The sequence below is a fragment of the Trematosphaeria pertusa genome (genome assembly GCF_010094035.1).
Source record: "Trematosphaeria pertusa strain CBS 122368 unplaced genomic scaffold BU26scaffold_5, whole genome shotgun sequence".
NCBI lineage: Eukaryota > Fungi > Ascomycota > Dothideomycetes > Pleosporales > Trematosphaeriaceae > Trematosphaeria > Trematosphaeria pertusa.
The window spans coordinates 1,068,947-1,091,150 of NW_022987216.1; the positions used below are offsets into that span (position 1 = coordinate 1,068,947).

The following is a 22,204-nucleotide window of genomic DNA, read 5'->3' on the forward strand; positions in this document are numbered from 1 at the left end:
GGGAAGTTGCGTCCAAGGCATGTGATAGCGTGGAAGGACACACGCCGGTGTCGGGAGGAAAGTCCAAGTCGAAAAGGAGGGCTATGTGGTGATCATGGCGAAAACATGGAAAATTGTGCGAGGGAATGAGGCTCTGCTGCAAGGATGAAAATGTCGCAAACTGGAGACCCACAACGCGTGGAGGTGTGCTGCTGTCAAACGCCGAGTTTCGCCCGTCGCCCTCGCAGAGCTTTAGGCATTCCGCCTTGTCGAATGATGCGGCTCTTGAAGTATCCCATGCTGCCAATGCTCTTGCCACAGTAGTCTATAGCTCCATGCCCTCAATATCCCGCATAACGACGGCCATCTGTGCCCTCTTTGCCGCTTCCGCTAGCAAGGCCGCCTGGTTCAGGTAGTTTGTTGTCTCAGCAGCTGTTCGGCCAGCTCCGTCTCTATTCGGCTGATAGTGGAACCCAGGATGCCGTTGGGGCTGCTGCTTCTGCTGTTGTGCCTGCTGCTCTTGCTGCCCATTCAGAGAAGCGAAGAAGCCCTGATGCTGTGGGTGTGCAGCTGACGGCGACGGCAGCGGTGCTGAGGACGCGGGCGATGGAGAGGCTAGGCTTGATTTGCTGCTGCTGTAGCTCTGGAAGACCGAGGAGCTCTGGGAGCTGGCCGCCGGGGGCTGGAGGGTAGGGAATGCTGGTCGGGCGAGCGGACGGGTGGGATGCGGTGCTGCGGACATGTTGTCTAGGTTTTCTTTTCTCTGTTCGTCTCTGTTGAGGGACTAGCCGTCGAACGAATGCGTGTTGAGCGGCGTCGCGATGATACGCTGTGGGGGCGCGGCGAGCGTGGGTTAATGTACACCGGGGGCGATGTACGCCGTCGGTCTCGATCTGCGCGGTGCGAGCTCGCGAAAGCGGTAGGGGGTGGCTCGTTAATCTTGAATTAACAACTGCAGCACAGAATAAAGGACAGATTGGCGCGTCCGCACTATGCGAAGTTTATCCTCGCTGGATCAGTCTAGCGGAGAGAGGGGAAGTGAAGAGGCAGAAGGTACGTGGGCGATAAGGCAAGCGCGCGCCTGAGCCTCGGCATGAAAACTGATCTTGCGGCGGAAGGAGCGACCTGTGATATTTCGTCACCACTGGCTGGATCCACTCTCCACCATCCCCGGAACGGCTCAACCGCGGGGCGCATTTTTCCGGAAGCCGTACTGATTAGCAGCCTCGTCTCGAGCCTCAGCCTAAGTTAATCAAAACATTATCGACACATCTACTCCCAGCGCCAGAAAATGCCCGTGAGCAAACCTTCTGCCTGAGCACTCTCTTTCCAGCATATTGACTGATAACGCACAGCTCGTCCTAATCTCGGGCTACCCCTCCGCAGGCAAGACGACGCGCGCCCTCCAACTGAAGGAATTCTTTGCATCCAAGATCGCCGGCTCCGCTGCCGATGCTCGAGCTGGCAAGCTGCGAGTACACCTCATCAACGATCAATCGCTGGGCTTATCGCGTCTCGTCTACCACACCGCGAAGGCTGAAAAGGATGCCCGGGCCGAGGAGTATTCTGCCGTGAAGAGGGTGCTGTCGCGGGACGATATCGTCATTGCTGACGGGCTGAATTATATCAAAGGCTTTCGCTATCAGCTGTACTGTGAGGCAAAGGCTGTCCAGACGCCCAGCTGCGTGGTCAGTACCGGCGAGGCTTCAAACTGGGAATGGTCCGCTGATAGTCTAAGAGGTGCACATAGGGACTCCAGCCGACAAATGTCGTGAGATCAACTCCAAGCTTCTAGCGGATAAAGACAAAGACGGCGGATACGAAGAGGAGGATTTTGAGAACCTGATCTTTAGGTATGAGGAGCCGAATGGCATGACGAGGTGGGATAGTCCTCTGTTCACCGTGCTTGAGGAAGACGAGACGCCGCCGTTCGACAAGATATGGGAGGCTTTGGTAGGCAGTGACGGGAAGGCGAAGGTCGTGCGACCAAACCAGGCGACGGTGCTGGTACGTACCTTAATTCCCCTGAATGCTCCTATCTGACATCCTCTAGAAACCGGCAACGGAGCAAAACTACCTCTACGAGCTCGACAAGACCACGTCCGATATCCTCACCCAGATAATGACCTACCAGAAGGACCATCCTGGCGAGGGCGGCGGCGAAGTGACGGACCCAGACGTTGAGAAATCTATCGACCTGCCAGCAGCCCCAATGACCCTTCCGCAGCTGCAGCGCATCCGCCGCCAGTTTATCACCCTCAACCGCCAACACAGCATCTCGAAATCGCGGATAAAGGAGATCTTCGTCGACTACCTGAATGATCAGTTCCTGCGATAGGGCTCTACGATACTTGCCACAAGATGAAGTTGGTGTTTTTGTGGGCTTTCCCTGCGCACACGTGGGACAGGGACTTCTGTCGCCACGCCTTCCTCGCCCTCGGTATCAGATCGGACCCACCCGCATTGTTCCACTTCTCCGAAAGCCGAACACGATGATCGCTGTCGATTAGACTACCAGCGCTGAGAAATGCAAGACGCAGCAAAACGCTCGCGTGTCGCACAGGCGACCCAACGGACTCCAGACGCCTTCTCCACACTAGCATACCTGGTCTTTTTTCATGATACCCTGTTCCGACTTTCTCCGATACCCCAGTAAATGCCTTCTACGTACTAGTGTACGCGGCTAGGGAGCGTTTTGCGTTGGCGTTTAGGTCGAGAAGTTACACGCTCGGACGACATGGCGTGACACAAAGACGATTTTTGCGAAATTCTTTGAACGCTCTCCACAGTCTGACAGCTGCAAACGTGCTTCGCTTCCGCAATGTTACAGCTGTCAATGCTTTGCGGAGACCCCGGATCCCACTTTTGGGTGTCGATGACCTGGCTGCTGGGCGGTGGGGTTCTACTCGTGGTGTTGAGGGGTGGATTCTTTGGGGTTGCCCGTCTATGCTCTGATTGGTGGGATGCAAAACAATAGGCCATCACACACTACCTAGCTGGGAAGCCATGTGCGACTTCACCGCTCGGCTGACGAAACATGGTTTTGTTTTACTTCAGTAGAAGGCCTCTAAGAAGCCCAGGCGCGCCCAAGAAGGGCTTTGCTCGTAATGTCGCGTGCGTCATGCAGCCCTCTCGTATGCCGCGATTCAGAGCCTCGCTCGATCTCCTGAACATTTTCTCGTATTATGCCGCAAATTTCTATGCAATTCGATGAGCCTTTTGTTCCAACACAGTAAACTGCCCGACCGTTCCTATCCCACGATATCCGTCCCTCACCCACAAGCCCTGGGAGTTGCTCACCTTCCATACACCCCACCAACATAGACAGTACGCCGTGTGCAGAAGGACGTTCCTATCACCCGATCCCTAGCCCATCCGTCCATCCATCCCTCACTAGCTCTCGCGTACACCACACACGTGCACAGCCATTCCTAGCGCCGTCGGATCTGGGCTTACGCTGACGAGGGAACGCCACGGACTCGGCGCGCCATCGGCGCTAATCGTAGTTTTTCCTTTGCTCCGTGCCGTACCGTACAGCTGCATGTTCAACAAAAGGGGGATTTGGGGCTTTGTTGGATGGATGCAGGTGGGTACGCAGCGCGACGGAAGCTTGCGGGATGTGGAGGGAGGATGCTGCGGGTAGGGATGATGCGAAACGAGGCAGAGGGCCGTAGGCATGCATGCAGCATTCGGAAGCTTAAGGGAGGATTCTATTTTCTCTGTAGGGATGCATCTGTATAGCGGTTAGAGGCACCGAGATATCGCCAACTGCCGGCGACGTTCTGGGGGAATCGACAGGGTTCAGCTTTCGTCATGTAGCAACAGCGCCGCAGCGTCACGTCAACCCTGTCCTGTCGATCGGCCCATACCCATCCCTCTCTCGCTACCCTCAGCTGAGGCGAAAATCATGGAATGAGCTTGCTCGATGGCGTATGCGTATGTCGCAAAACCCCAGTGACGCAGCCCTGGGGAGAGGGCAATCCGGGGGTGCGGGGAAGGGTCTATGCCGATGGAGCGGTCTAGAAAGAGTTATGTCTGTCCAATAGCGTCGGTCGCGAGGAGGAAAAGATTTTATTATCGAAGCATGCCGTCATGGGAAAAGGCCAATGGTGGGAGCTACGCACTGCCAATGGTAGCGGAGAGGGACCGCGGAGGTGGCTTTTGTAGATCGGAGCGGATCCGCCGACGTGTTGGTATTCATGCTGCCATCGAGGAACGCATCTTGAACGGATGGATGCATAGTACAATTGTATTGTCGGCTGTGAGAGCATCAACATGTCACCGTGATGAGTGGGAAATGCGCTATAGGTGCATGTGCCAATTACATTCGCTATTTTCAAGTCAACAGTATATTCCCCCTGCCATCGCTATATTCCTAGCTCAAAACAATCTCAGTAAACAATAGCCAACCAAGCCTAAAAGGAACGTTGCGGGAAGGAGTGTACAGCTCCAACGAGCCAAAACGGATAACAAACTCGGCCGTAAGCTATCGGCGCGCGCACACGCAAGATGCGAGGCAATGGTATCTCAAGAAGTGAAGGAGAAACAGAACACACCCAAAAGCGACGGATCAAACCAAAACAAGCAAGAGAAAAGCGAAAAGGAAAAAGTCCCCAAGCAATCTTAAACTCCTCAACCCCTTGACACCATATTTACCAGATCCAGACCAGCCATCACCGGTAATGCCCAACCGTCATGTCGGCGTGATCTTTTTATTCCGTACCCGTGTTGTTACAAGCCAAAATTTCCGTCCAATCCAGTCAGCCCGATGGCACTGTTTGGTGTACTCATGTCGGGAATCATGATGCCTTGGTAGATCTTCTCGCTACCAGGGGTCGATCCATACTCGCCGACCGACGTTGCGAATTCCTCTCCACTCGTTAGGCTCTCGTCGCTAAAGCTGAGAACGCTCTGTGGCGGGGGCGCCTGCTCGCTGTAGCTACTCCAATTCCACGCATTCGGTGACCAGGTCAGGTTGGTCTCGGCACCGGCGGAGAGAGGCGGGCAGTCGAGCAGCGCGTCTGCTGGCGGGCCGCCGTAGATGGTATCGTATATGTTAGTTTGACCATTATCGAGTGACGAGAGAAGACGTTCCCAGTCAGAAGGCGAGACTTCAGGCTTGCCGGGACCCATGTGATAGTGGGCGAGCGGGTCAGGGCCGAATGAGAGGAAGTCAATGTTGGGATTCTGTCGAAGAACATTGCTGGGTCGGCGTTTAGTATGTACAGAGAGCGAAGAGCGATGGGTCAAGGGGCTAAGCGTGGGTTCCGACCGGGCAACGGCTGGCTCGGAGCGGATGGACGACAGGCTGGTCGAAGACGGGTTGGTGTGCACACCCATGGACGGTGAGATGGCCGGAAGGGTAGCGCGACGCGGTTCCTTCGGGTCCTGGCGGCAAGCTTTCATAGCACTAGGCGAGAAGCGTGCCGCGAGTGCCTTGAGGGACTTTTGTGTAGCACGGAAGGTGTCTAGAGGCGCGCCCATCGTTCCTTCCGAGTTGTGCCGGGACAAGGCGGGAGGGGGAATCTGCTCAACACGCGGGATGGCGATAAAGCTGCAACCTACGCGCCTGAACTCATGGGCTCCAGCAGCGGTTCCAAGGTCGAGCATATCCATGACGGCGCATGTCAGCCGGTTGCAGTCCTTGATTAGCTTTCCGTCGCGATCCAGGTTGAGGGTCTGGAACAGAAGGCCGAAGCCAGCTTGGACGAGAACCTCATTTCGGTTCAGGCAGAACGAGAAGCTCAGCTTGCGCTCGTCGAGAAGCTGGATGATTTGGACAATATGCTTGCATGAGTCGCCGACGGCGACCATTGCCGAAGAGGCCTTATCGCCAAGGTTGGCGACAACGGCTGGTCGGTAGATGAGCGATCGGATGTGGTGGTACGCCAAGGACTGGGATTGCTGTTAGCTGCTTCTGCGCAATATAGGTTGGGCTCAAATTTTGCATACCAGAATAGGCGACCTGCTGCTCGTGACATTCGTGCTCGGCTTGTCTTGCTGGAATATCAGCTTGAGGTGAGGCGCGAGATTGTTAGACCACTCTTCCAAGTCGTCGGCAAGTGAGGCCATGGTGCGGAAGGAGATCTCATGTGATGCGGAAGCGGGGTAGAGCGCCACGAGAACTTTCGATAGGATCCGGGACACTCGGAATAGCGCCAGGGCGCTGGAGAGCTTGGTGAACTCCCCTGGAAGAGTCGGAAGGAAGCCTTTCTCGGTGACATATTCGTCATCGGCATCAACCGGGTACTCGCAGTGCACATCTTCCTCTCGGATGAGCTTGGGGAGACCGAGATGCGCTGCAGACAAGCTACGGCGATGTTAGCATTACGCCAGAGTACATACGACGCTTGATACATACCAGTCAACAGTGTAGAGCGACCAGAACACCTTCTTCCTTGTTTCGCTTGTCAGTGCGCCAAGGGCGAAGCGCTTCTGGGATTGATGTAGGCCGAGACGTTGCGACAGGCCAATGGCGAGGCCCTTGTACTTAAGGAGCCGAGAATAATCAGCCTTGAGAAGGCAGAAGATCTGCGCAAGCACGAGACACTGCAGAGTAGCGACGTCATTGTCCATCAGGAAGCTCTCGATGCCATTCTGCCACTGTGCTTCGTAGGACTCGACGTCTTGGCCGTCGCGCGGCTGGGGTGATTGTCAGTGACGTTCTGTCGTGCAACGGATTGTGGGTACGTACGTCGCTTGACAGCGCAGCGATCCCGAACACAAGGTTAAGTTTGGCGATTGACTTCTTGTCAACCATGGTCTCGGGACTGGAGACATACTGCTCGTACAGCGTGAGGAAGGTCGGGCGGTGCAGGACAGGGAACAACGGCGCCCATTCCTGGAAGAAAATATTTATCATCTGGTCAGAGACCAGACGAGGCGGCGCCTTGAATGCGACGATGCGCTTTGGTGAGTGCGGCGCCGATGGTTTGGAACCGGTGCCGAAGAACGCATTAGAGTTAACATCTGAGCACGACCTGCCGGTCTCCTGCGCTCGTTGCTTGAATGACTCTGCATGTCGTTAGATATACTCAAGATCAGCCGACAGAAGAGGAGATTATACCAATAAATGCCCTTCCGCTAGAGCTTCCGACAAAGTAGGTGTCGCGGTTCTCGTCGTCGAGCAGCAGCGGCGACTGCTGCACCTTGAACACGTCGTCCTTCTCCTGCGATTCCTCGCGAGCTTCTGTAGTAGGCGTCGGCGTAGCTGACGATCGCCTTGGAGAGGGATTGCTCGGCGTGGAGTGCGAGTGCGAGTGTATCCTCGAGAGCATGTCGATCTTCTCGTCCTTCTCGTCCAGGAGCTCCTTCAGCTCGCGCACCTCAGCCTCCAGCGCGCGCACTCGCTCCTCGAGCGACTCTGTGTATCCGCGCGGGAAGGCGCGGCGGCTGAGCTTGTCGCTCGTCTTGCACTCGAATCCGACGTTGAGGCATTGGGTGCAGCTCGGACGAATGCCGTCGCACCGTATTTTCTTCGAGCGACATCGGTCGCAGGCCTGGGCAATGCGGGTCTGGTTGTTGGTGCCGACCTTGATGACTTTCATAGGCAGGATGCCGGGCATGTTGGCGGTTGGGATTCAGATTGCGATGCGATGGGTTTTTTTTTTCGTTTCTGATCAGTGCCCCGAAGGGAGAGTGTGTCACGTCGACGACGCAGCGGGTACCATGGATCCGGGAGAGGCGGCAGTCAAGTGTTGAACAGCGTTTGGTGTGTAGTAGTGGTGGTGACAGTTGACAGAGTGACGGACGGCGGCAGGTGAGCAGACGTCAGGAGGGTGGGCCGCGCGGGTGCATAAAAGGGACCAAGAGAGCGAGCAGGCAATGATGCGGGCTGGGGCGCTGATGTATGGGAGGGATGGGGGAGGGCTGAGCGAGCCAGTCGTGTTCGCGCGGTGTCTGGGGCGGCCTTAGCGTCTTCTGGGGCCACACGACGGCGATGCGGGGGAAGCACCCTGGAGAGCTGGCACCGACGCAGGATCCCCCCGGCACGAGCAATTTGGCCCTCGCCCGCTGCCCTGCTCCGTTCCTTTTTCGTGACGCCTTCGCCACTATGCCTGTCCCGTGCGATCAACGGCGAGGATAGTCCAGCGCTGGTCTCAACATCGCCAGCGCTGCCTGCCAGCCGTCGAACACCTCAAGCGCCCGTCGAAAACACCTCTACCCATGGGATGATAGGATGCGGGGTGCCGGAGCTTTCGAATCCTGCGACAGCTTCTCCTTGCACGCAGGAAGTCGGCCCGGTTCCTCTGAGTACTGGCGCTGTGCCACCTCTCGCTACCTTCCACCGTAATCGGCCAGCGAGATTTGCTCTCCATCAAGGTCCTGATGCTGTGGGAAGACGAGGGTGCAGCAAGGCAGGCGGTGATCTGCCAAGCGATCGCTCTGTGGTCCTGTCTGCCCATATGACTGCTCCCTCGTACGTGCACTTTACGTGCCACAACAGCGCTTGTCTAAATTGCATTGTTGACGACCGCTAAAGCACAACATCGATGAGTCTGGGCCCGCCACCCTTCGAGAAGCTGGGGAAAACGAGCGTTGCTCATGGCCCGTGTCGATGATGGGGCATTCGTGGTGATCATGCGATGCTGACCATTCATTCGCCTTCTGGGATCAGGCTATGGCGCACAGTGCGAAGAAAAATGAGACGATGCTGGGCAACGCTTGTACCCCAGATCATCCTGGCCAGGCCCTAAAGCTTTGCGGGAAATTTTTCTGAGAGAGGTCGGCCCTAATAGAAAAGAAATACAATATCATTTTCGCTGATTGCGCGTAGACATGGCCTTGATGGTATAGCTGGATAAACGCCGAATAGCTTCCTTCGGGATTACGGCCAGATCCCGCCGTCTGACGTCCATATCATCTGCGCCCGTATGGGAAATCCTGCACAACCTCATTTCATCGACATCTCGATCTGAGCGCTCTCGAAACGCGCGATTCGCTGATCATGCCGGTGCGTTCCTGACCATTGCCGGCGCAAGCGCCCTCGTCGCGGAACTTTCGCAGACCCTGTGCACTTTAGCGGTGGAGACCCGATGCTTCTACAAAGCTTCCATGATAACCGCGATGCCTGTCAGATGTCCCCGACAGCTGCCTAATCCAGCGAGACAGCAATGTGGTTGGAAGGCGTAGATTAACGGTACCACACAATAAATGAGCCTGTCAGCTCCCACCACATAGTCCAGATGGGGCCTTTGGTACATCAATGTGGGGAGCCACATCTAAGTGAAGTCCATCTGTTCTTCTTCGCCTTCATTTTCGTCTCCGACAAGACCTAGATAGTGTCGTACCGTCTCTGACTCGAGTAGGCTTGATTTCTGCACACGGAGATCTCGTCAGTAATCCAAGGTCAACAATAGGCCCGCCGTGCCAGGCAGGTCAGCTGGAAAAGCACGAGGGCCGTGGGGCCGCAGAGTCTAACAAACCGAAATGTCATCCTCAATCCTAGGACAGCGAATCAGGGTATCCTTCCTTGAAGGGATTCGGGGCCCTCTTAGCTGTTGAGCGATAAGGATGTCACTCCAAGTTGTTCGACCCTGCAGCGCAAAGGCGACCAGTGCGGGACATGTCCTTACCTGTTCTTGCAGAGCGGATCCAGCCCTTTCGAGCATGTCCAACTCAAGCTTGCGGAGCCGCCGTGCGAGCTCCCAAGGTCCTTCCCTAATGCTAGCGCTGCGCTCAGGGTCACCCACCTCCCGCAGGACCTCGATTTGGGTTTCGATCCTGTACTGAAGTAGGACAATCGCACGGAGCTTGTACACGTCCCACTGCGGGTCTTGTTGAAGAAAAGTGCGGAGCTTGGAAGTGTCATCCAGCTCTCTGTCCTTGAAAAAAGTTTGAATCTCTTTCTGGCCATCGATCGTTTGTTTGACCTTGAAGTCCAGTCCATCTTCTTCGTTGGTAACGACAAGCCAAATAAAGTCACTTTCCCAATCTATGCTGTCGTCTTTCTCAAAGATTCGGACGCCTGGTGCCGCAGTGGTGACATATATCTTCGCAGGTCTGAGAGGATCATCGTCAGGAATGTCGACGTCAATAAACATAGCCCTGGCTGACTTCATCGCGTCTTCAAGGAAACCATAAGAGAAGATATTCTCGCAAGCTCCTTTTTCATCGCCGTACCTGACCTCTTTAGCCTCGGTCGCAAAACTAGTTCGACGTAGTAGTAGTTCACTTACGTGATTGTGATTTCGCCGCCCTTTTGGATCTCTTTACCATCACGTAAGAGTAAGATCCCGTTTCCGTTCCGGTCGGTCTCATATAACGCAGCGGTAGCGTCTCCAGAGGCGTGATTGGCCATATCGATACAGGGCACCATGGAGTCACCCACGCCGGGAAATTCGAGCGCCCTGGACCTATAGATAGCATCGACCCGCATCCAGTCGTCAAAGTTCAGCAGGCCGGTGTCTTCATCCCACCAATACTTTGCACACCAGCCGATGCCTTCCGTAGCAGTACGAATCCTTTCGAACTCTCGTAGTAGGCTGCTCATCTTGGCTCGGACAGCAGCTCGTAGCGTTGTTCCTGTCAAAAGTTCTTGTTCGTCGTCGGTCCAGAAGGTGGGGAGTAGTTCATCTGGAAGGAACTTGATGTAATCAGTGAGAGGGTTGTGAACGCCTATGTCCTTGACGTCCGGACAGCAAACCGTTGCTTGCATGAGCAGATAAATCAAAACAGCGCCGCGGGCCGTCCATCCAAAGTCGCCTAGTGCTTGAAGTACTTCGCGGAGGTGGCGGTCAGAGTTGGCGAACAGCTCGATATTCTGGCGAGACAGTATAAGTTCCTTTGGGACGGTCATCAGAGCATCTTCTTTCCCGCCGAGCAGATCGCGCTCTGCTATCACTGTTGAACCACGGTGTTCGAAATTGGGCAACGGGCCGATTTTGATACCATTGAAGGTCACGCCGTGGAAGCTCGCCCAGGTGGGGAAGGTGTCGATGGATTCTTTGAGCCAACCCTCGGCTCTCCCTCTCTTGATCATGTTGTTGGAGATGACGTCTGTAAAATGCCTTCAGGGTGTCCAGGCCCCGTACACTCTTTGAGCGCTCGCGGCTCGTGACGCTTAATCTGCCAAGCCCGGGAAATTTGGAGCATACGCCAACAGGTGAAATTCGCAGAATGAACTTCGGGAGAGAGGCGGGATCATAGAATTGGCTGCCGTCTAGCACTCCAATCTGCCCTTTTGACAGCGGTACGGGAGCGCACAGTTCCTGTCTCAGACACTTCGGCGTTGGTTCAGGGTGCCAGTGGCGTCATGCCTCGAGCCATCTGTGATACGTGAACTAGAGTCCTTCTGCAGAGAGAGCACGTATTAGCAGGCATAAACACACAAATAAACAAAGGTGGACTGCAATCAGCAGGGGAGACCTCACCGCAGGCTGCCCAGATTCGAAAGGGGCTGTTGTTATGGCGGTTCGTTGTTAGGCCTCGAAACCCTAGTGCCGCAGCCGGGCACCATTCCCAAACCGGCATAGTGTTGTTATTGCAGCTCAAGTCCAAAACAATTCTGGACCTCATTTCTACGCTCACTCTTCCACCATCCGCAACACCCGCATCATTACAATTATTCCTTAGCCAGACGGCGGCCCGTGAAGCAGCGCGCAGCGACCACGACAAGGCACGCAGTACCTCGATTCGCACCCCTCCTCGCGCTGCCCGAGCTCCTGCTGCGACCTTCCATCCCGCGCTGTGCAAGTCGCAAGTCGGTCTTTCTTCGAGCGTGGAGAGAGCTGAGCGGTCGCACCTTCCAGCGCCATGTCTGCGCACCAGAAAGTAGCCAGAATGCCTCGCAGCGCCCCGGCGACTAGCTATGGCCAGGTCATTGAGTATATCCAAGGTAGGTACCAAAACAAATACCAAAACATTGCGAATCAAGGCGTTCCGGTGCTAACGCAATGTCTTACAGACCGACTCTACCTTGCGTCGTACACCCACCCGCCGACCGCCGAGACGCCGTTTCCCTATCCGCGCCAGTCCCAATCGCCGTCAAAGAGGTCCTCCAAAGCGCAGCCGGGCCCTACGGCGACAGGCCCAAGAGCCCATCCGCCAGTATACTTCACCATTGACAAGACCCTCTTGTATAATGCCTTCCATGCCGACTTTGGGCCACTGCACATCGGCCACCTTTACCGGTTCGCCGTGCAGCTGCACGAAGTGTTGGGCGACCCCGCAAACGAGGAACGAGCGGTCGTGTTTTGGAGTAACGCAGACTCAAGGAGTATGTTCATGTTGCGCTCACCGAGCTTAGGGCGCAATTGTTGACAATGCCGCAGGCCGAGCGAACGCTGCTTGCATTTTGGCGTGCTACATGGTCCTGATCCAGTCATGGCCCCCGCACCTCGCGCTTGCGCCCATTGCGCAGATGGATCCGCCCTGTATGCCCTTTAGAGATGCGGGCTATAGCCAGGCCGATTACGTCTTGAACATCCAAGACGTGATATACGGCGTCTGGAAAGCGAAGGAAGAGGGCTTGTGTGGGCTGAAAGATTTTAGTCTAGAAGAGTAGGTTTCCGCTTCCCCCCACCTCAAGTGATCACGGCTCATGATTTTAGGTATGAGAAGTTTGAGCGGGTCGATATGGGCGACTTTAACTGGGTGACGCCAAATTTCCTGGCGTTCGCCTCCCCGCAACAACAGCCGACTCATGAGATACCCTCTACGTCTCCGATGTACTCCACCCTCCCATTGACCATCGCCGAAGTCCAGCGCTCCCCGCTACCCACGCCCTTCAAGAACGTGCTATCGCATTTTTGCGCTAGGAATATTGGTCTCGTTGTACGACTCAATTCGGAGCTCTATTCATCGTCATACTTCACAAGGCTCGGGATCCAGCACCTGAACATGATCTTTGACGACGGAACATGCCCCCCGCTCTCCCTGGTCCGGCAGTTCATCAACCTTGCACATGAGATGATCACTGTCAAGAAGAAGGGCATTGCCGTTCACTGCAAAGCTGGCCTCGGCCGCACCGGCTGCCTCATCGGAGCATATCTGATCTACAGGCATGCTTTCACCGCGAACGAGATCATTGCCTACATGCGTTTCATGCGACCTGGAATGGTAGTGGGTCCCCAGCAGCACTGGCTTCACCTCAACCAAGCCACGTTCCGAGAGTGGTGGCATGAAGACACAATGAAGGCCAAGCTTGCGGAGATGATGCCTTCTACGCCTACAAGGTCCCCGCATAAGCAGCGCCTGGCGAGCAACGGCCAGACTTTTACACCCCCTAACGGCTCTCAGAGGCGCGCTGCTCTTGGTGAGATTGAGTCCAACGACAGGAGTAATGTCGGCGGCTCAATAGGTGTCCAAGAGGATAACCTCCCAGCACCGACACCAGGCCAGCCGAGAAAGACTAGCAAAATTTACGGCGGTGGTACCAGCGTGCGCTCCCCTCTCCGCGCCAACGAAAACGAGCCGTTCACGAAGTCGACGGAATACGCCGCTGAGATTACCCGCTTCGAAGGCGAGACCGATGAAGAGTACCATATTCGTCAAATAGCACGAAAGACGACGTCGCGATCGCCGGGGCTGAAGGACAAAGACCGACGGGCTATCAGTATGACGACGACGAAGACCTCCATGACCTCCACAACATGGCGTTACAATGGAGAGAGTGATGCCGAGAACACTGCGCCAGGAGGCACCCGACCCAAGACTCCCGCACGCGAGAAGAGTAATGGAAGCGGCAACGGAAGCATCAGCGTTAGCAAGGTGCGCTCCAGCCCATCACGACGAAGCACGGAGAGCAAGAGCGGAGTGAGAAAGACTAGCGGCAGAGTCGGCAGCGTTGGCAGCTCCATGGTCCGACCAAGGCCATCATAGACGTTTCGAGCGAGTTTTGTTTCACAACATGCATCTGCATCGTCGGTGTTCTGGCATGAACGGCGTACTGGATCCGTCTTCTCCGTCACGAACCTTTCCTTCGATTCCTTCGCCCTCGGGCACTTTATATGTGTTGTTGTCGATGTCTTCGTTCGACCCGCTGATACATACGTGCGTCTGCTGGATGGGTGTTTGGGTCGTACACGTGTGAATATGGGTTGGCCTGCTTTTCATGGCGTGTTCGGTGCTAATGTCTCCTCTGCTGCCACTTCTCAGATTTCTCGTCTCTTTTCCACTCTCAGTCTCAATCTCCTGTCAATTCGCGCTGCTACTCTGCTTTCTGGGGTGTTTGGCTGCTGCGGATAGTCATGACGTGTATGAAATGAATGAGCGCGTATTAGTCTTAATCATTCGAAGTATGCCTCTGTCGAATTTCGCAGCGTGATGTGCATGTACTGGCATTCTCACACTTGCCGATGCTCCTGAAAGCCTTGCACAGAAACAAGACCAATCCAACATACTAAGATATCAGCACGTACGGCCTCTAAAGCCATTTACGGATTGATAAAAAAGAGGTGAGAAAAGATAGTTAGGTCGCGTCAGGAAAAGCCACTTTGAAATGTTGTAGAGGCAGGAACTAGAACGATAATTAAAGTCCGCGGCTATGCCAACTACCCTGAGGCACTACAGTCATGCCTATGCAAAAGCCAGGAATTTAGATGGCATACATGTCGCTCTGTCAAACGCCAAACCATCCCGCGCCGAAAGGGCTGTCTCGGGACTACTCCGTGCAATGCCGTTCCACGCAATGCAATGCAGTGCTAAGCTAACAGACCATCTTTCCATACCGTTGCACTACTCATCTTGCAAGACCTTGAGATCCCGCTCCTGCTTCTTCCTTGGTGGCTCGTCGCTTCCAGTCCCCTCATCCTCCTCCAATTGGCGGAGCTTTCGCTTCTCCGCAGGATGCGCCTCCATTTCCGTGCTCTTCAGCAGCGGAACCATCGACAGAGCAGGCGGCGCTGTTGGTGGCGGTAGGCCCGGCGGCACCGGAGGATACACACCATCGTCGCGTATCGTCCATCCCTCATCTTTCAATTTCCTCCACTTCTCTGCTATTTTGAACCGCACGAGCTCGCCCGTTGTTCTAGCATCTTCGAAGCTGTCATGTCCCGCTGCACCGGCTTGCTGGATATCCATACCAAGGTGCCATTTTGCGAGTGTTTTGAGGCCGTGGCGGTATGGCAGGCCTGAGCGGGTGGGGTAGAGGATGACGGTGTCGATGATGGTGGGGTGGATGAGACGGATGGAGTTTAGGTCGTTTTCGAGGGCGTGGCCCAGGAGGGGAGTGGTGGGTGAGATATGGGAGAGGAAGAGATCCCGCGCGACGTACGGCGAGTCGACGATGCGAAGGTCGGTGCGGATGGGTTTCGGATTCTCGGGGTCGTAAGGCTTTGCGTTGACGAATTGCTCTGCGGTGACACCGGAGAAGCGGGTGTTGACATCCAGAATGTGGCCGAGTGGGCGGACTAAGACGTCGACGAGAGGTCTATGCGTAGGCCAGGACACGACGGTCAGGCGTAGGAGTTCGAGACCATGCGTCGTGTAGCCCATCTCGCAGTCAAAGCAGACTGCCGTATGCGGCTGAGCTTCGTCGTTTTCGGGAGTCTCGACAAAAGGCATAACGAGCGAGAGTCGCTTTACCTCCGAGATCTTGTACACATGCGTATCATGTGTCGTACAGCCCGGTGATCCTACAGGCTCATTGCAGCAAGAGAACCGCGTCGGCTCGGGAGCTTGACCCTTTGCCTTCTTCGGAAAGATCCGCTTTCCCCAGTGATGCTTACACTGACCGCCAGTGGTCAGCGCGCCGTCCTCCTCTCTTCGGTCAGGGAAGACTTGAAAGCGTGTTCCACAACGATCGCAGACCTCCCAAAAATCGGCTAGCTCTTGCGCCGCATGCGTCTCATTCAGTTCAGCGTCTGTCGGTAGCTTGGTGACGTATCCGTGAGCGTCTAAGCCGGTCTGCGGCGAGATAAGTGTGGAGAGGAGTGTGACCTCTTCTTTCGGGTTCAGACCAGTGTCAACTCTCTTCGGTGGCGGTTTCTTTGGTGCCTCTCCCTTCCCTTTCGCGACGGCCTCCCTTCTGCTCTTTACCCACTCGTCTACGGTCATTTTCTTCAGCGCAACCAAACGCTGCTTCAGAACGTTGTCGTAAACAGACGTATGGTCCTTAGCCAGCTTCTCTTCTTCGTCGACCACTAGCTTGTTGAGCTGATTCGGGCTCAAGTGTAGGGCCTTGGTCTCCGGTCGGACTGCTTTTGCGACCTTGTCGTTCAACGGCACCATGTACTGGTGAAGTGCCTTGAGCATCGTCAATCTTCTCGTGAACACTGCTGGCTCCTTCTGAAGTTTGCGCGGCGTCAAACGCACTTCCGCTTCCGGCTTCAGGGGGGCATTTGCTTCTGACTTCTTTGGCGGCGGTGAGACCGGCTTTGTTACAGTTCGAGGGAGATATTCGCTAGTCCTGCTGTTGACTGATGTCTTTTCCGTCGAAATAGTAGGCTCGCTTGCATTCTTGGGCAGCGCTGAGCCTTCCTTCGAAGTAATTGAACCGACAAAGACCTGCGGTTTTGCTTGCTGGCTCGATGCCTGGGTAGCTTGCTGAGCAGGTTGCTTTGTTCCATTGTCAAGCTTCAAGCGTTTTGCTTCTGGTCCTTGGTCGAGGATTGCAGTATTAGAAGCAGTACCAGAATTGGCGTCCTGAAGCTTGGTGACATCGTGAGAAAAGATGCAGTACGGAAGCTCGCATGCAGCACCGGACGGGCAAGCTACATTCCCGAAACTCCTGAAAGCTGGTATTGAAGGCCACATGGTATTCCGTGGCCGTGGAATCTCTTTACCTGTGAGTGAGGGAATTTAGGTAGCTCCATATTCATTACATACCAGGTATTCGGAGCTTGTTGGACGAGTTGTCGCGTCATGGGCGGAGCGCTTGCACGTGAGGTTGATATGGAGCGTATAGAGTCCAGGTGGATAAGCGCACGCGCTCAGGTGAAGCAGGCTCAAAGATCTCTACGCATAGCGCAGCAACCTGGGGTGAAGATACAGTAAAGGAGTCGCTAGGAAGCAACAAGGCTTAGGCTGATTGTGTTTGCCAGCCGTGCTGCTGGGTTGCGCTTCTAGCGGCTAGTCAGTGAATAGCGTGACAGGTGTTAGTGAATCGAGCTCGTATGAGAGCCTGCCCAAGATAGAGTCGTCCTGAGCAGTCCCTTGTCCGGAGCTGGTGTTTGCTGACCACGAGGTGAGAGTTGTGGCTTGAGTCGGCGCGAAGGCCATGGTCCGTGCGTGCCAAGGCTGCAAGGGTCGCGGCTGCCGCCCGGCGGATTTGGGCCAACCGACAATCTCACGCGCACCGGATGACGTCTTCTGCGCTTTTGTTCGTCGTCGCAGGCCATATTCCAGCTCTAAATTCGCATTCAGGACGAAAGCTCGAGTAATCGGATGAAATTTATCTCCGGTTCCGCATTTGAGGTCTGACTCTTCGCGCCAAGGGCGGAGATTCGTTCCAGAGGCTGAGGGCCCGCACTGTCCGATAAGACCAACAGTCCGGACGTGATACGGACTTGTAGAGCTATATCACTGCTTGGTGTGTTCACCTTTCACACATTCTCCACACTGGTCTCCGCACTTCACTCTTTCTTTCACACGCCTCAAAAAACATTTCTACCTCTAATACAATGGCCACGAAGCCAGATCACCTCTGTGTACTTGTCCATGGGTAAGGCAACACGAGCACACGACACTCCCTCCAACCCCGCCTTGCGATAAGGATGCCTGGGAGCGCAATCCCACTTATCCTTGAAGGGAGCTTGAGTGCTAACTGTGCAATTGCAGTCTCTGGGGCAACCCAGAACACCTCAAGTTCCTCAGCACCTCCCTCCGCGAGAAACACGCCGAAGACAAGCTCCACATCCTCGTCGTTAAGCGCAATGCGGGCAGCTTTACCTACGACGGTGTCGAAACGGGAGGCGAGCGGGTCGCGAATGAGGTAGAAGAGACACTGGAAGAGCTTGCTCGAAGTGAGCATGACATTAGGAAGATCAGCGTCATAGGGTACTCGCTTGGTGGATTGATCGCACGCTATGCGATCGGTCTACTATATGCTCGGGGAGTGTTTGAGCAGATCGAGCCGGTGGTGCGTATGCCTCCAATTCGAGGTACATGTCGCTCTCTAACAAGAAGCAGAATTTCACCACCTTCGCCACGCCTCACCTCGGCGTCCGTACCCCGCTGCGTGGATACCACAACCACGCCTGGAATGTGCTGGGCGCCCGGACACTCTCTATGAGCGGAAGGCAGCTGTTCATGATTGACTCATTCAGGGACACCGGCCGTCCTCTCCTCTCCGTGCTCGCCGACTCGGACAGCATCTTCGTCAGAGCCCTCCGCCAGTTCAAGCACCGCAGCTTATACGCGAACGTTGTCAACGACCGCACCGTCACCTACTATACGGCGGGCATCTCGCAGACCGACCCCTTCGAACAGCCCGACGCGGTCAAGGTCAACTACATCAAGGGATACGAGAACGTTATTGTCGATGGCGACAACCCAGTTTCGGCTAAGGAGCCGGAAGCGCTACCAGCCTTCCACAAGCGCCTTACGACCGGCACGAGGACCGCATTCCAACGAGCGCCCATCATAGCCTTCTTCCTCGTCTTTATTCCGATTGGCTCGACGCTCTTCATCATCAACTCGCTTATTCAGTCCCTCCGTAGCCGTCAACGAATACGCTTGCATGAGGAAGGCAAGGCCGGTATCGACGTCGGAGGCTACCGCATCCCGGTCATGATCAACAGTGCGCGCAAAGAGGTCGAGGACATCTTCGAGGAGATGAACAACGCCCAGCAGCAAGAGTACCTCGAGGCTGGCAGCGAAGAGCTGGCCTCGCCCACTCAGCCTTCGTCTCCTCTCTTCTTCCGCAGGATGTCGTCTGCAAAGCATACCGAGACCGTAGACTCTGATGCTGAATCGATCAATGACGACAAGGCCGTGCTCAAGCTCGACTTCCCTACGCTGGCCTTGACCCAGCACCAATTTAAGATGATCGAGAATCTCGACAATGTCGGTTTCAAAAAGTACCCCGTCTTCATCCACAAGCATCGTCACTCGCACGCTGCGATCATCCGGCGGATGGACAAAGAGGGGTTCGAAGAGGGCCGAGTGGTTGTCAAGCACTGGCTCACCACTTTTGAGCTTTAAATTTACTAGTCTCCTTCGTGGGTCGTCACCTGGACCTGAGCAACAGTGCTTGGTGCAAGGCGTAGTCCGGGGGGTCTTGCCTTTTCTCAACCTTTCTGTTTAGGTTGGCGTTTCAATCTGCTTTGTCTTTGGTGGAGTACTGATATTGCAGATGTCTTTTCTGTTTTAGCGGTTTCTTATGCGAGCAGAGTCATGATGCTTTCATGTCCCCTCTCGGCGTCGAGCATTCGGCGGGAGGTGCAATGGATATACCCAGCATTAGATCAAGTCAAAGGAGGTTTGCTTGCTTGCTTTCAAGTCAGGTAATAATAGTTCAATTGAATGTCTTTAGATAAGCCCGGGTGGCACGCCTTCGTATCGATGACCAAATGAGCTTCAACCGGTGATCGCAAACCCAAAACTGCCGACCACTTCCGACCTCCGATGGCTGCATGTGGAGAGTAGGCAGCAATATTGCATCAAGTAATTGTGGCGTTCTAGATGTTGCGTCAATCGCGAGGAATACGAAGACGATACGCGTATATGAGGGGCACAGGTTTGCGTAGCGCGCAGGCTTGAAAGAAAAGCATCCAAGATGTAAGAGACAAATACATCTCGAGCGCAGACACCACGAATCTGCGTCTATGCCCAAGGAGCTCACGCATACCCTTTCGGTTCATTATAACGATTGCAGGACTTGCAGGAGAGCTTCTTAACGCCTTTTGCGACTTCGTCCACCAACTATGGCCTCACGGGAACAGGAGCAGCACTTCCTCGCAAATAAAACGATCACAGTATCGGGAGCGGGAATCTCAGGCCTTGCCTTCGCCATTTCGCTGCACAAACTGTGGTCTTCCATCTCGACCTCACCACCGCCGCCCATCACGCTCTACGAACGCGATCACAGCGCCGTGCCCAAGAATCGCGAGGGCTACTCGCTCTCCCTGCGCTCAGACCGGCCGTCGGCGGGTATCCAGACGCTGCAGAAAATGGGGCTGTTGGATAGGATGCTGGAGGTTAGCATTACGGGGTTGGAAGGGGATGCCACACTTGGAGAAAATGATACGCAAGAGAGGAAGGGGGAAGGCGGCTTTGTGGTCTGGGACAAGGAGTTCAGGAAGATAATGAAGGTGCAGAGTAAGACGCCGAAAGGGTGTCCGGTAGCTGGGATGAGGATTGCGAGGAAGGATTTGAGGAGGACGTTGGTGGAGAGTGTAGAGGGGTTGCCGGACGTGGAGATCAGGTGGGGTGAGGCTGTTACTGGTGTGTCTTCTGCACCGGACGGTGGAGTAGAGATCGAGACTTCGAAGGGCAGGGTCGAGACATGCGATATACTCCTCGCGTGTGATGGCTCGTCGTCCAAACTCCGCGGTATTCTCCGCCCGAACGATACACTCAAGTTCGCTGGTCCGACATGCGTATTCGGGACTACCTCAATCGCAGGTCACCATCCCTCAGGACGAGACGACGAATTCGGCAGCGCGATCTCTGGCGCCGGACCCGCGCTGTTCATTGCACCAGTTGATCATGAGTCGATGATATGGTGTCTTTCCTGGCAGGTCGACGAGCCGCTCGTGCCGAAGAAGCCGCCCATGTCGCCGGAAGACAGCCAGGCGCTTCTCGACGAGGCGAGGAAAATAGGTGGACCTGCGTACGGAGAGCAACTCCTTAAGATGATCGATGATACAGATCCAAAGACCCTCACGCGCTTCAACGCCATGGATAAGCAGCCCTTCACCCACTCAGGCGCTTACATCACCGCTCCGAACCTCTCGTCTCTTCAAGGCAAAGTAATCTTCCTCGGCGACGCGAATCATGCTGTGTCGCCCTTTGCGGGTAACGGAGCAAATCTTGCGCTGATGGATGGATGGGATTTCGCGGAGTCGCTGGTGCAGAGTGAGAGCTTGGAGGAGGCGGTGGGGAGGTATGATAAGTTGACGGTTGGAAGGGCGAAACGGGTCATCGCTATGAGCCATTTCTCGATCCGGGTGATGCATGCTACGGGGTGGTGGCTGTGGTTTTGGATGGGGGTGTTGCGAGTTATTCGGTTCTTGTTTTTCAAAAAGGGAGATTGAAGAAGACGGTGTGGGCGCCGTTGAGAGCGGCGTTGAGTGAGCGTGCGTCGCCTAGGTTTGCTTCGATTGTCTCGTACTTTCGCACTTCAGCACTTGAGCCTTTGGGTCTGACGCTGAGCGCGTAATGCCGCGGATTGTGTAGTGTTGGCTGAGTTCTTCGTTATTGAGAACGCAGTTCGTCACTAAGCTGCACTGGTTTCCAATTCTGCGAAGGCTAAATCCTAAAGCGAGAGTGCTTCCGTTTAATACCTCTCATGTTGTTATTCGTATCTTAAGGTGAGCCTGAAGGTGTAGCGGGTGAGGTGGTCTAAGAGGAAGCCGCGAACGACATTTCGCTTAGTCAGCTCTCATTCACCTCAGCCTCAATCTTAGCCTGGCTTTATCTGCCTAGATCCTACCTATATCTTCAGGAGTACCTCTCTGGTGCTCTCGAGATTCCTATCTATACTGTACACAACTCAAGTGGCTCTCGAGGTCGTGCCATCCTATCTCGTTACCCGCATACGTCACGATTCAAGAATCGAATAGGCGACAATTCATGAGCCTCCGAGGATGACATATGTCTCACGCGCAGAAATCTCTTCTGTTGACGGCGCATCGTCTATCTCTCACGGTATCCCATCAGCGAAGTCAGAGAATGCTCAGATCTACACGCCTCTCGGACACCAAAACGAGAGCCGCCTCGTCCATCTATACCCAGGAGGCCACAATGACCCCATCCCGTGTTCACTCCACCATTTCAACGTCCTGAGTCCACCGCCATATGAGGCTCTTTCCTATGCATGGGGCGACCCCAACGTAACCCTGCCGATAACAGTCGATGGCCGGACACTCCATGTGACAACCAATCTCGACATTGCGCTCAGGCATCTGCGGTGGCCTCGCCAGCCCCGTATTCTCTGGATAGATGCCATCGTGATCAACCAGGAAGATCTCAAGGAACGGGCACACCAGGTCTCCCTCATGGCCCATATTTACAGCAAAGCTGCCTCGGTCCGAGTATGGCTGGGACCCACAGATATGTACAGCAACTTTGTGATGCAGTATTATAAAAACCGGCGACTCTACGTCCGGAGCCTTAAAGCCAC

The 22,204-nt window shown here is 55.0% G+C and overlaps 8 protein-coding genes across 8 annotated transcripts in view; 4 read left to right on the top strand and 4 right to left on the bottom strand.

Moving 5' to 3' along the window:
• The window catches only part of BU26DRAFT_517657 (uncharacterized protein), a 1,056-nt gene extending 25 nt beyond the window's left edge, over nucleotides 1–1,031 (bottom strand). The window contains exon 1 of the mRNA XM_033828625.1: nucleotides 1–1,031. This exon is cut by the window's left edge and continues 25 nt beyond it. Within this exon, the coding sequence (XP_033685884.1) occupies nucleotides 305–721 (417 nt within the window). The 5' untranslated portion in view covers nucleotides 722–1,031 and the 3' untranslated portion in view covers nucleotides 1–304.
• Nucleotides 1,032–1,270: 239 nt separating this feature from the next.
• BU26DRAFT_562845 (chromatin associated protein KTI12) lies at nucleotides 1,271–2,317 on the top strand (the record flags this gene model as incomplete). Its single annotated transcript, XM_033833077.1, has 4 exons — nucleotides 1,271–1,276; nucleotides 1,335–1,671; nucleotides 1,718–1,986; nucleotides 2,033–2,317. 4 exons carry the CDS (start codon nucleotides 1,271–1,273, stop codon nucleotides 2,315–2,317), a joined length of 897 nt encoding a protein of 298 aa, XP_033685885.1.
• Nucleotides 2,318–4,281: 1,964 nt separating this feature from the next.
• On the bottom strand, nucleotides 4,282–7,819 carry BU26DRAFT_517659 (uncharacterized protein). The gene is made up of 5 exons (XM_033828626.1): nucleotides 7,046–7,819; nucleotides 6,674–6,993; nucleotides 6,341–6,621; nucleotides 5,932–6,289; nucleotides 4,282–5,874 (listed from the first exon to the last, which is right to left on the bottom strand). Exons 1-5 carry the CDS (start codon nucleotides 7,542–7,544, stop codon nucleotides 4,711–4,713), a joined length of 2,622 nt encoding a protein of 873 aa, XP_033685886.1. The 5' UTR covers nucleotides 7,545–7,819; the 3' UTR covers nucleotides 4,282–4,710.
• A 1,499-nt stretch (nucleotides 7,820–9,318) lies between these two features.
• Nucleotides 9,319–11,087, bottom strand: BU26DRAFT_272524 (SET domain-containing protein). The gene is made up of 3 exons (XM_033821393.1): nucleotides 10,158–11,087; nucleotides 9,555–10,101; nucleotides 9,319–9,469 (listed from the first exon to the last, which is right to left on the bottom strand). Exons 1-3 carry the CDS (start codon nucleotides 10,958–10,960, stop codon nucleotides 9,437–9,439), a joined length of 1,383 nt encoding a protein of 460 aa, XP_033685887.1. The 5' UTR covers nucleotides 10,961–11,087; the 3' UTR covers nucleotides 9,319–9,436.
• A 432-nt stretch (nucleotides 11,088–11,519) lies between these two features.
• Nucleotides 11,520–14,221, top strand: BU26DRAFT_517661 (tyrosine-protein phosphatase CDC14). Its single transcript, XM_033828627.1, has 4 exons — nucleotides 11,520–11,815; nucleotides 11,885–12,196; nucleotides 12,252–12,480; nucleotides 12,531–14,221. Exons 1-4 carry the CDS (start codon nucleotides 11,761–11,763, stop codon nucleotides 13,798–13,800), a joined length of 1,866 nt encoding a protein of 621 aa, XP_033685888.1. The 5' UTR covers nucleotides 11,520–11,760; the 3' UTR covers nucleotides 13,801–14,221.
• A 203-nt stretch (nucleotides 14,222–14,424) lies between these two features.
• Nucleotides 14,425–17,096, bottom strand: BU26DRAFT_453941 (uncharacterized protein). Its single transcript, XM_033824845.1, has 2 exons — nucleotides 16,747–17,096; nucleotides 14,425–16,697 (listed from the first exon to the last, which is right to left on the bottom strand). Exon 2 carries the CDS (start codon nucleotides 16,672–16,674, stop codon nucleotides 14,656–14,658), a length of 2,019 nt encoding a protein of 672 aa, XP_033685889.1. The 5' UTR covers nucleotides 16,675–16,697; nucleotides 16,747–17,096; the 3' UTR covers nucleotides 14,425–14,655.
• A 231-nt stretch (nucleotides 17,097–17,327) lies between these two features.
• On the top strand, nucleotides 17,328–19,365 carry BU26DRAFT_517663 (lipase/serine esteras-like protein). Its single transcript, XM_033828628.1, has 3 exons — nucleotides 17,328–17,581; nucleotides 17,698–17,998; nucleotides 18,049–19,365. Exons 1-3 carry the CDS (start codon nucleotides 17,541–17,543, stop codon nucleotides 19,060–19,062), a joined length of 1,356 nt encoding a protein of 451 aa, XP_033685890.1. The 5' UTR covers nucleotides 17,328–17,540; the 3' UTR covers nucleotides 19,063–19,365.
• A 41-nt stretch (nucleotides 19,366–19,406) lies between these two features.
• BU26DRAFT_517666 (FAD/NAD(P)-binding domain-containing protein) lies at nucleotides 19,407–21,347 on the top strand. Its single transcript, XM_033828629.1, has one exon. The coding sequence runs from the start codon at nucleotides 19,785–19,787 to the stop codon at nucleotides 21,114–21,116; it is 1,332 nt and encodes a 443-aa protein (XP_033685891.1). The 5' UTR covers nucleotides 19,407–19,784; the 3' UTR covers nucleotides 21,117–21,347.
• Nucleotides 21,348–22,204: the final 857 nt, after the last annotated feature.

Excerpts from the sequence above, each read along its gene's own strand:
- BU26DRAFT_453941 (XM_033824845.1), bottom strand. The coding sequence starts at position 16,674 with ATGTGGCCTTCAATACCAGCTTTCAGGAGTTTCGGGAATGTAGCTTGC.
- BU26DRAFT_517666 (XM_033828629.1), top strand. The coding sequence starts at position 19,785 with ATGGCCTCACGGGAACAGGAGCAGCACTTCCTCGCAAATAAAACGATC.
- BU26DRAFT_517659 (XM_033828626.1), bottom strand. The coding sequence starts at position 7,544 with ATGCCCGGCATCCTGCCTATGAAAGTCATCAAGGTCGGCACCAACAAC. Across the intron at positions 6,622-6,673 it reads TCGCTGCGCTGTCAAGCGAC|CCGCGCGACGGCCAAGACGT; the intron begins GTACGTACCCAC and ends CAATCACCCCAG. Across the intron at positions 6,290-6,340 it reads TCGCTCTACACTGTTGACTG|CTTGTCTGCAGCGCATCTCG; the intron begins GTATGTATCAAG and ends ACATCGCCGTAG.
- BU26DRAFT_517661 (XM_033828627.1), top strand. The coding sequence starts at position 11,761 with ATGCCTCGCAGCGCCCCGGCGACTAGCTATGGCCAGGTCATTGAGTAT. Across the intron at positions 11,816-11,884 it reads GGTCATTGAGTATATCCAAG|ACCGACTCTACCTTGCGTCG; the intron begins GTAGGTACCAAA and ends AATGTCTTACAG. Across the intron at positions 12,197-12,251 it reads GAGTAACGCAGACTCAAGGA|GCCGAGCGAACGCTGCTTGC; the intron begins GTATGTTCATGT and ends ACAATGCCGCAG.
- BU26DRAFT_272524 (XM_033821393.1), bottom strand. The coding sequence starts at position 10,960 with ATGATCAAGAGAGGGAGAGCCGAGGGTTGGCTCAAAGAATCCATCGAC. Across the intron at positions 10,102-10,157 it reads GGCGGCGAAATCACAATCAC|GTACGGCGATGAAAAAGGAG; the intron begins GTAAGTGAACTA and ends TAAAGAGGTCAG. Across the intron at positions 9,470-9,554 it reads GATCCGCTCTGCAAGAACAG|GGCCCCGAATCCCTTCAAGG; the intron begins GTAAGGACATGT and ends AACAGCTAAGAG.
- BU26DRAFT_517663 (XM_033828628.1), top strand. The coding sequence starts at position 17,541 with ATGGCCACGAAGCCAGATCACCTCTGTGTACTTGTCCATGG. Across the intron at positions 17,582-17,697 it reads CTCTGTGTACTTGTCCATGG|TCTCTGGGGCAACCCAGAAC; the intron begins GTAAGGCAACAC and ends GTGCAATTGCAG. Across the intron at positions 17,999-18,048 it reads TTGAGCAGATCGAGCCGGTG|AATTTCACCACCTTCGCCAC; the intron begins GTGCGTATGCCT and ends AACAAGAAGCAG.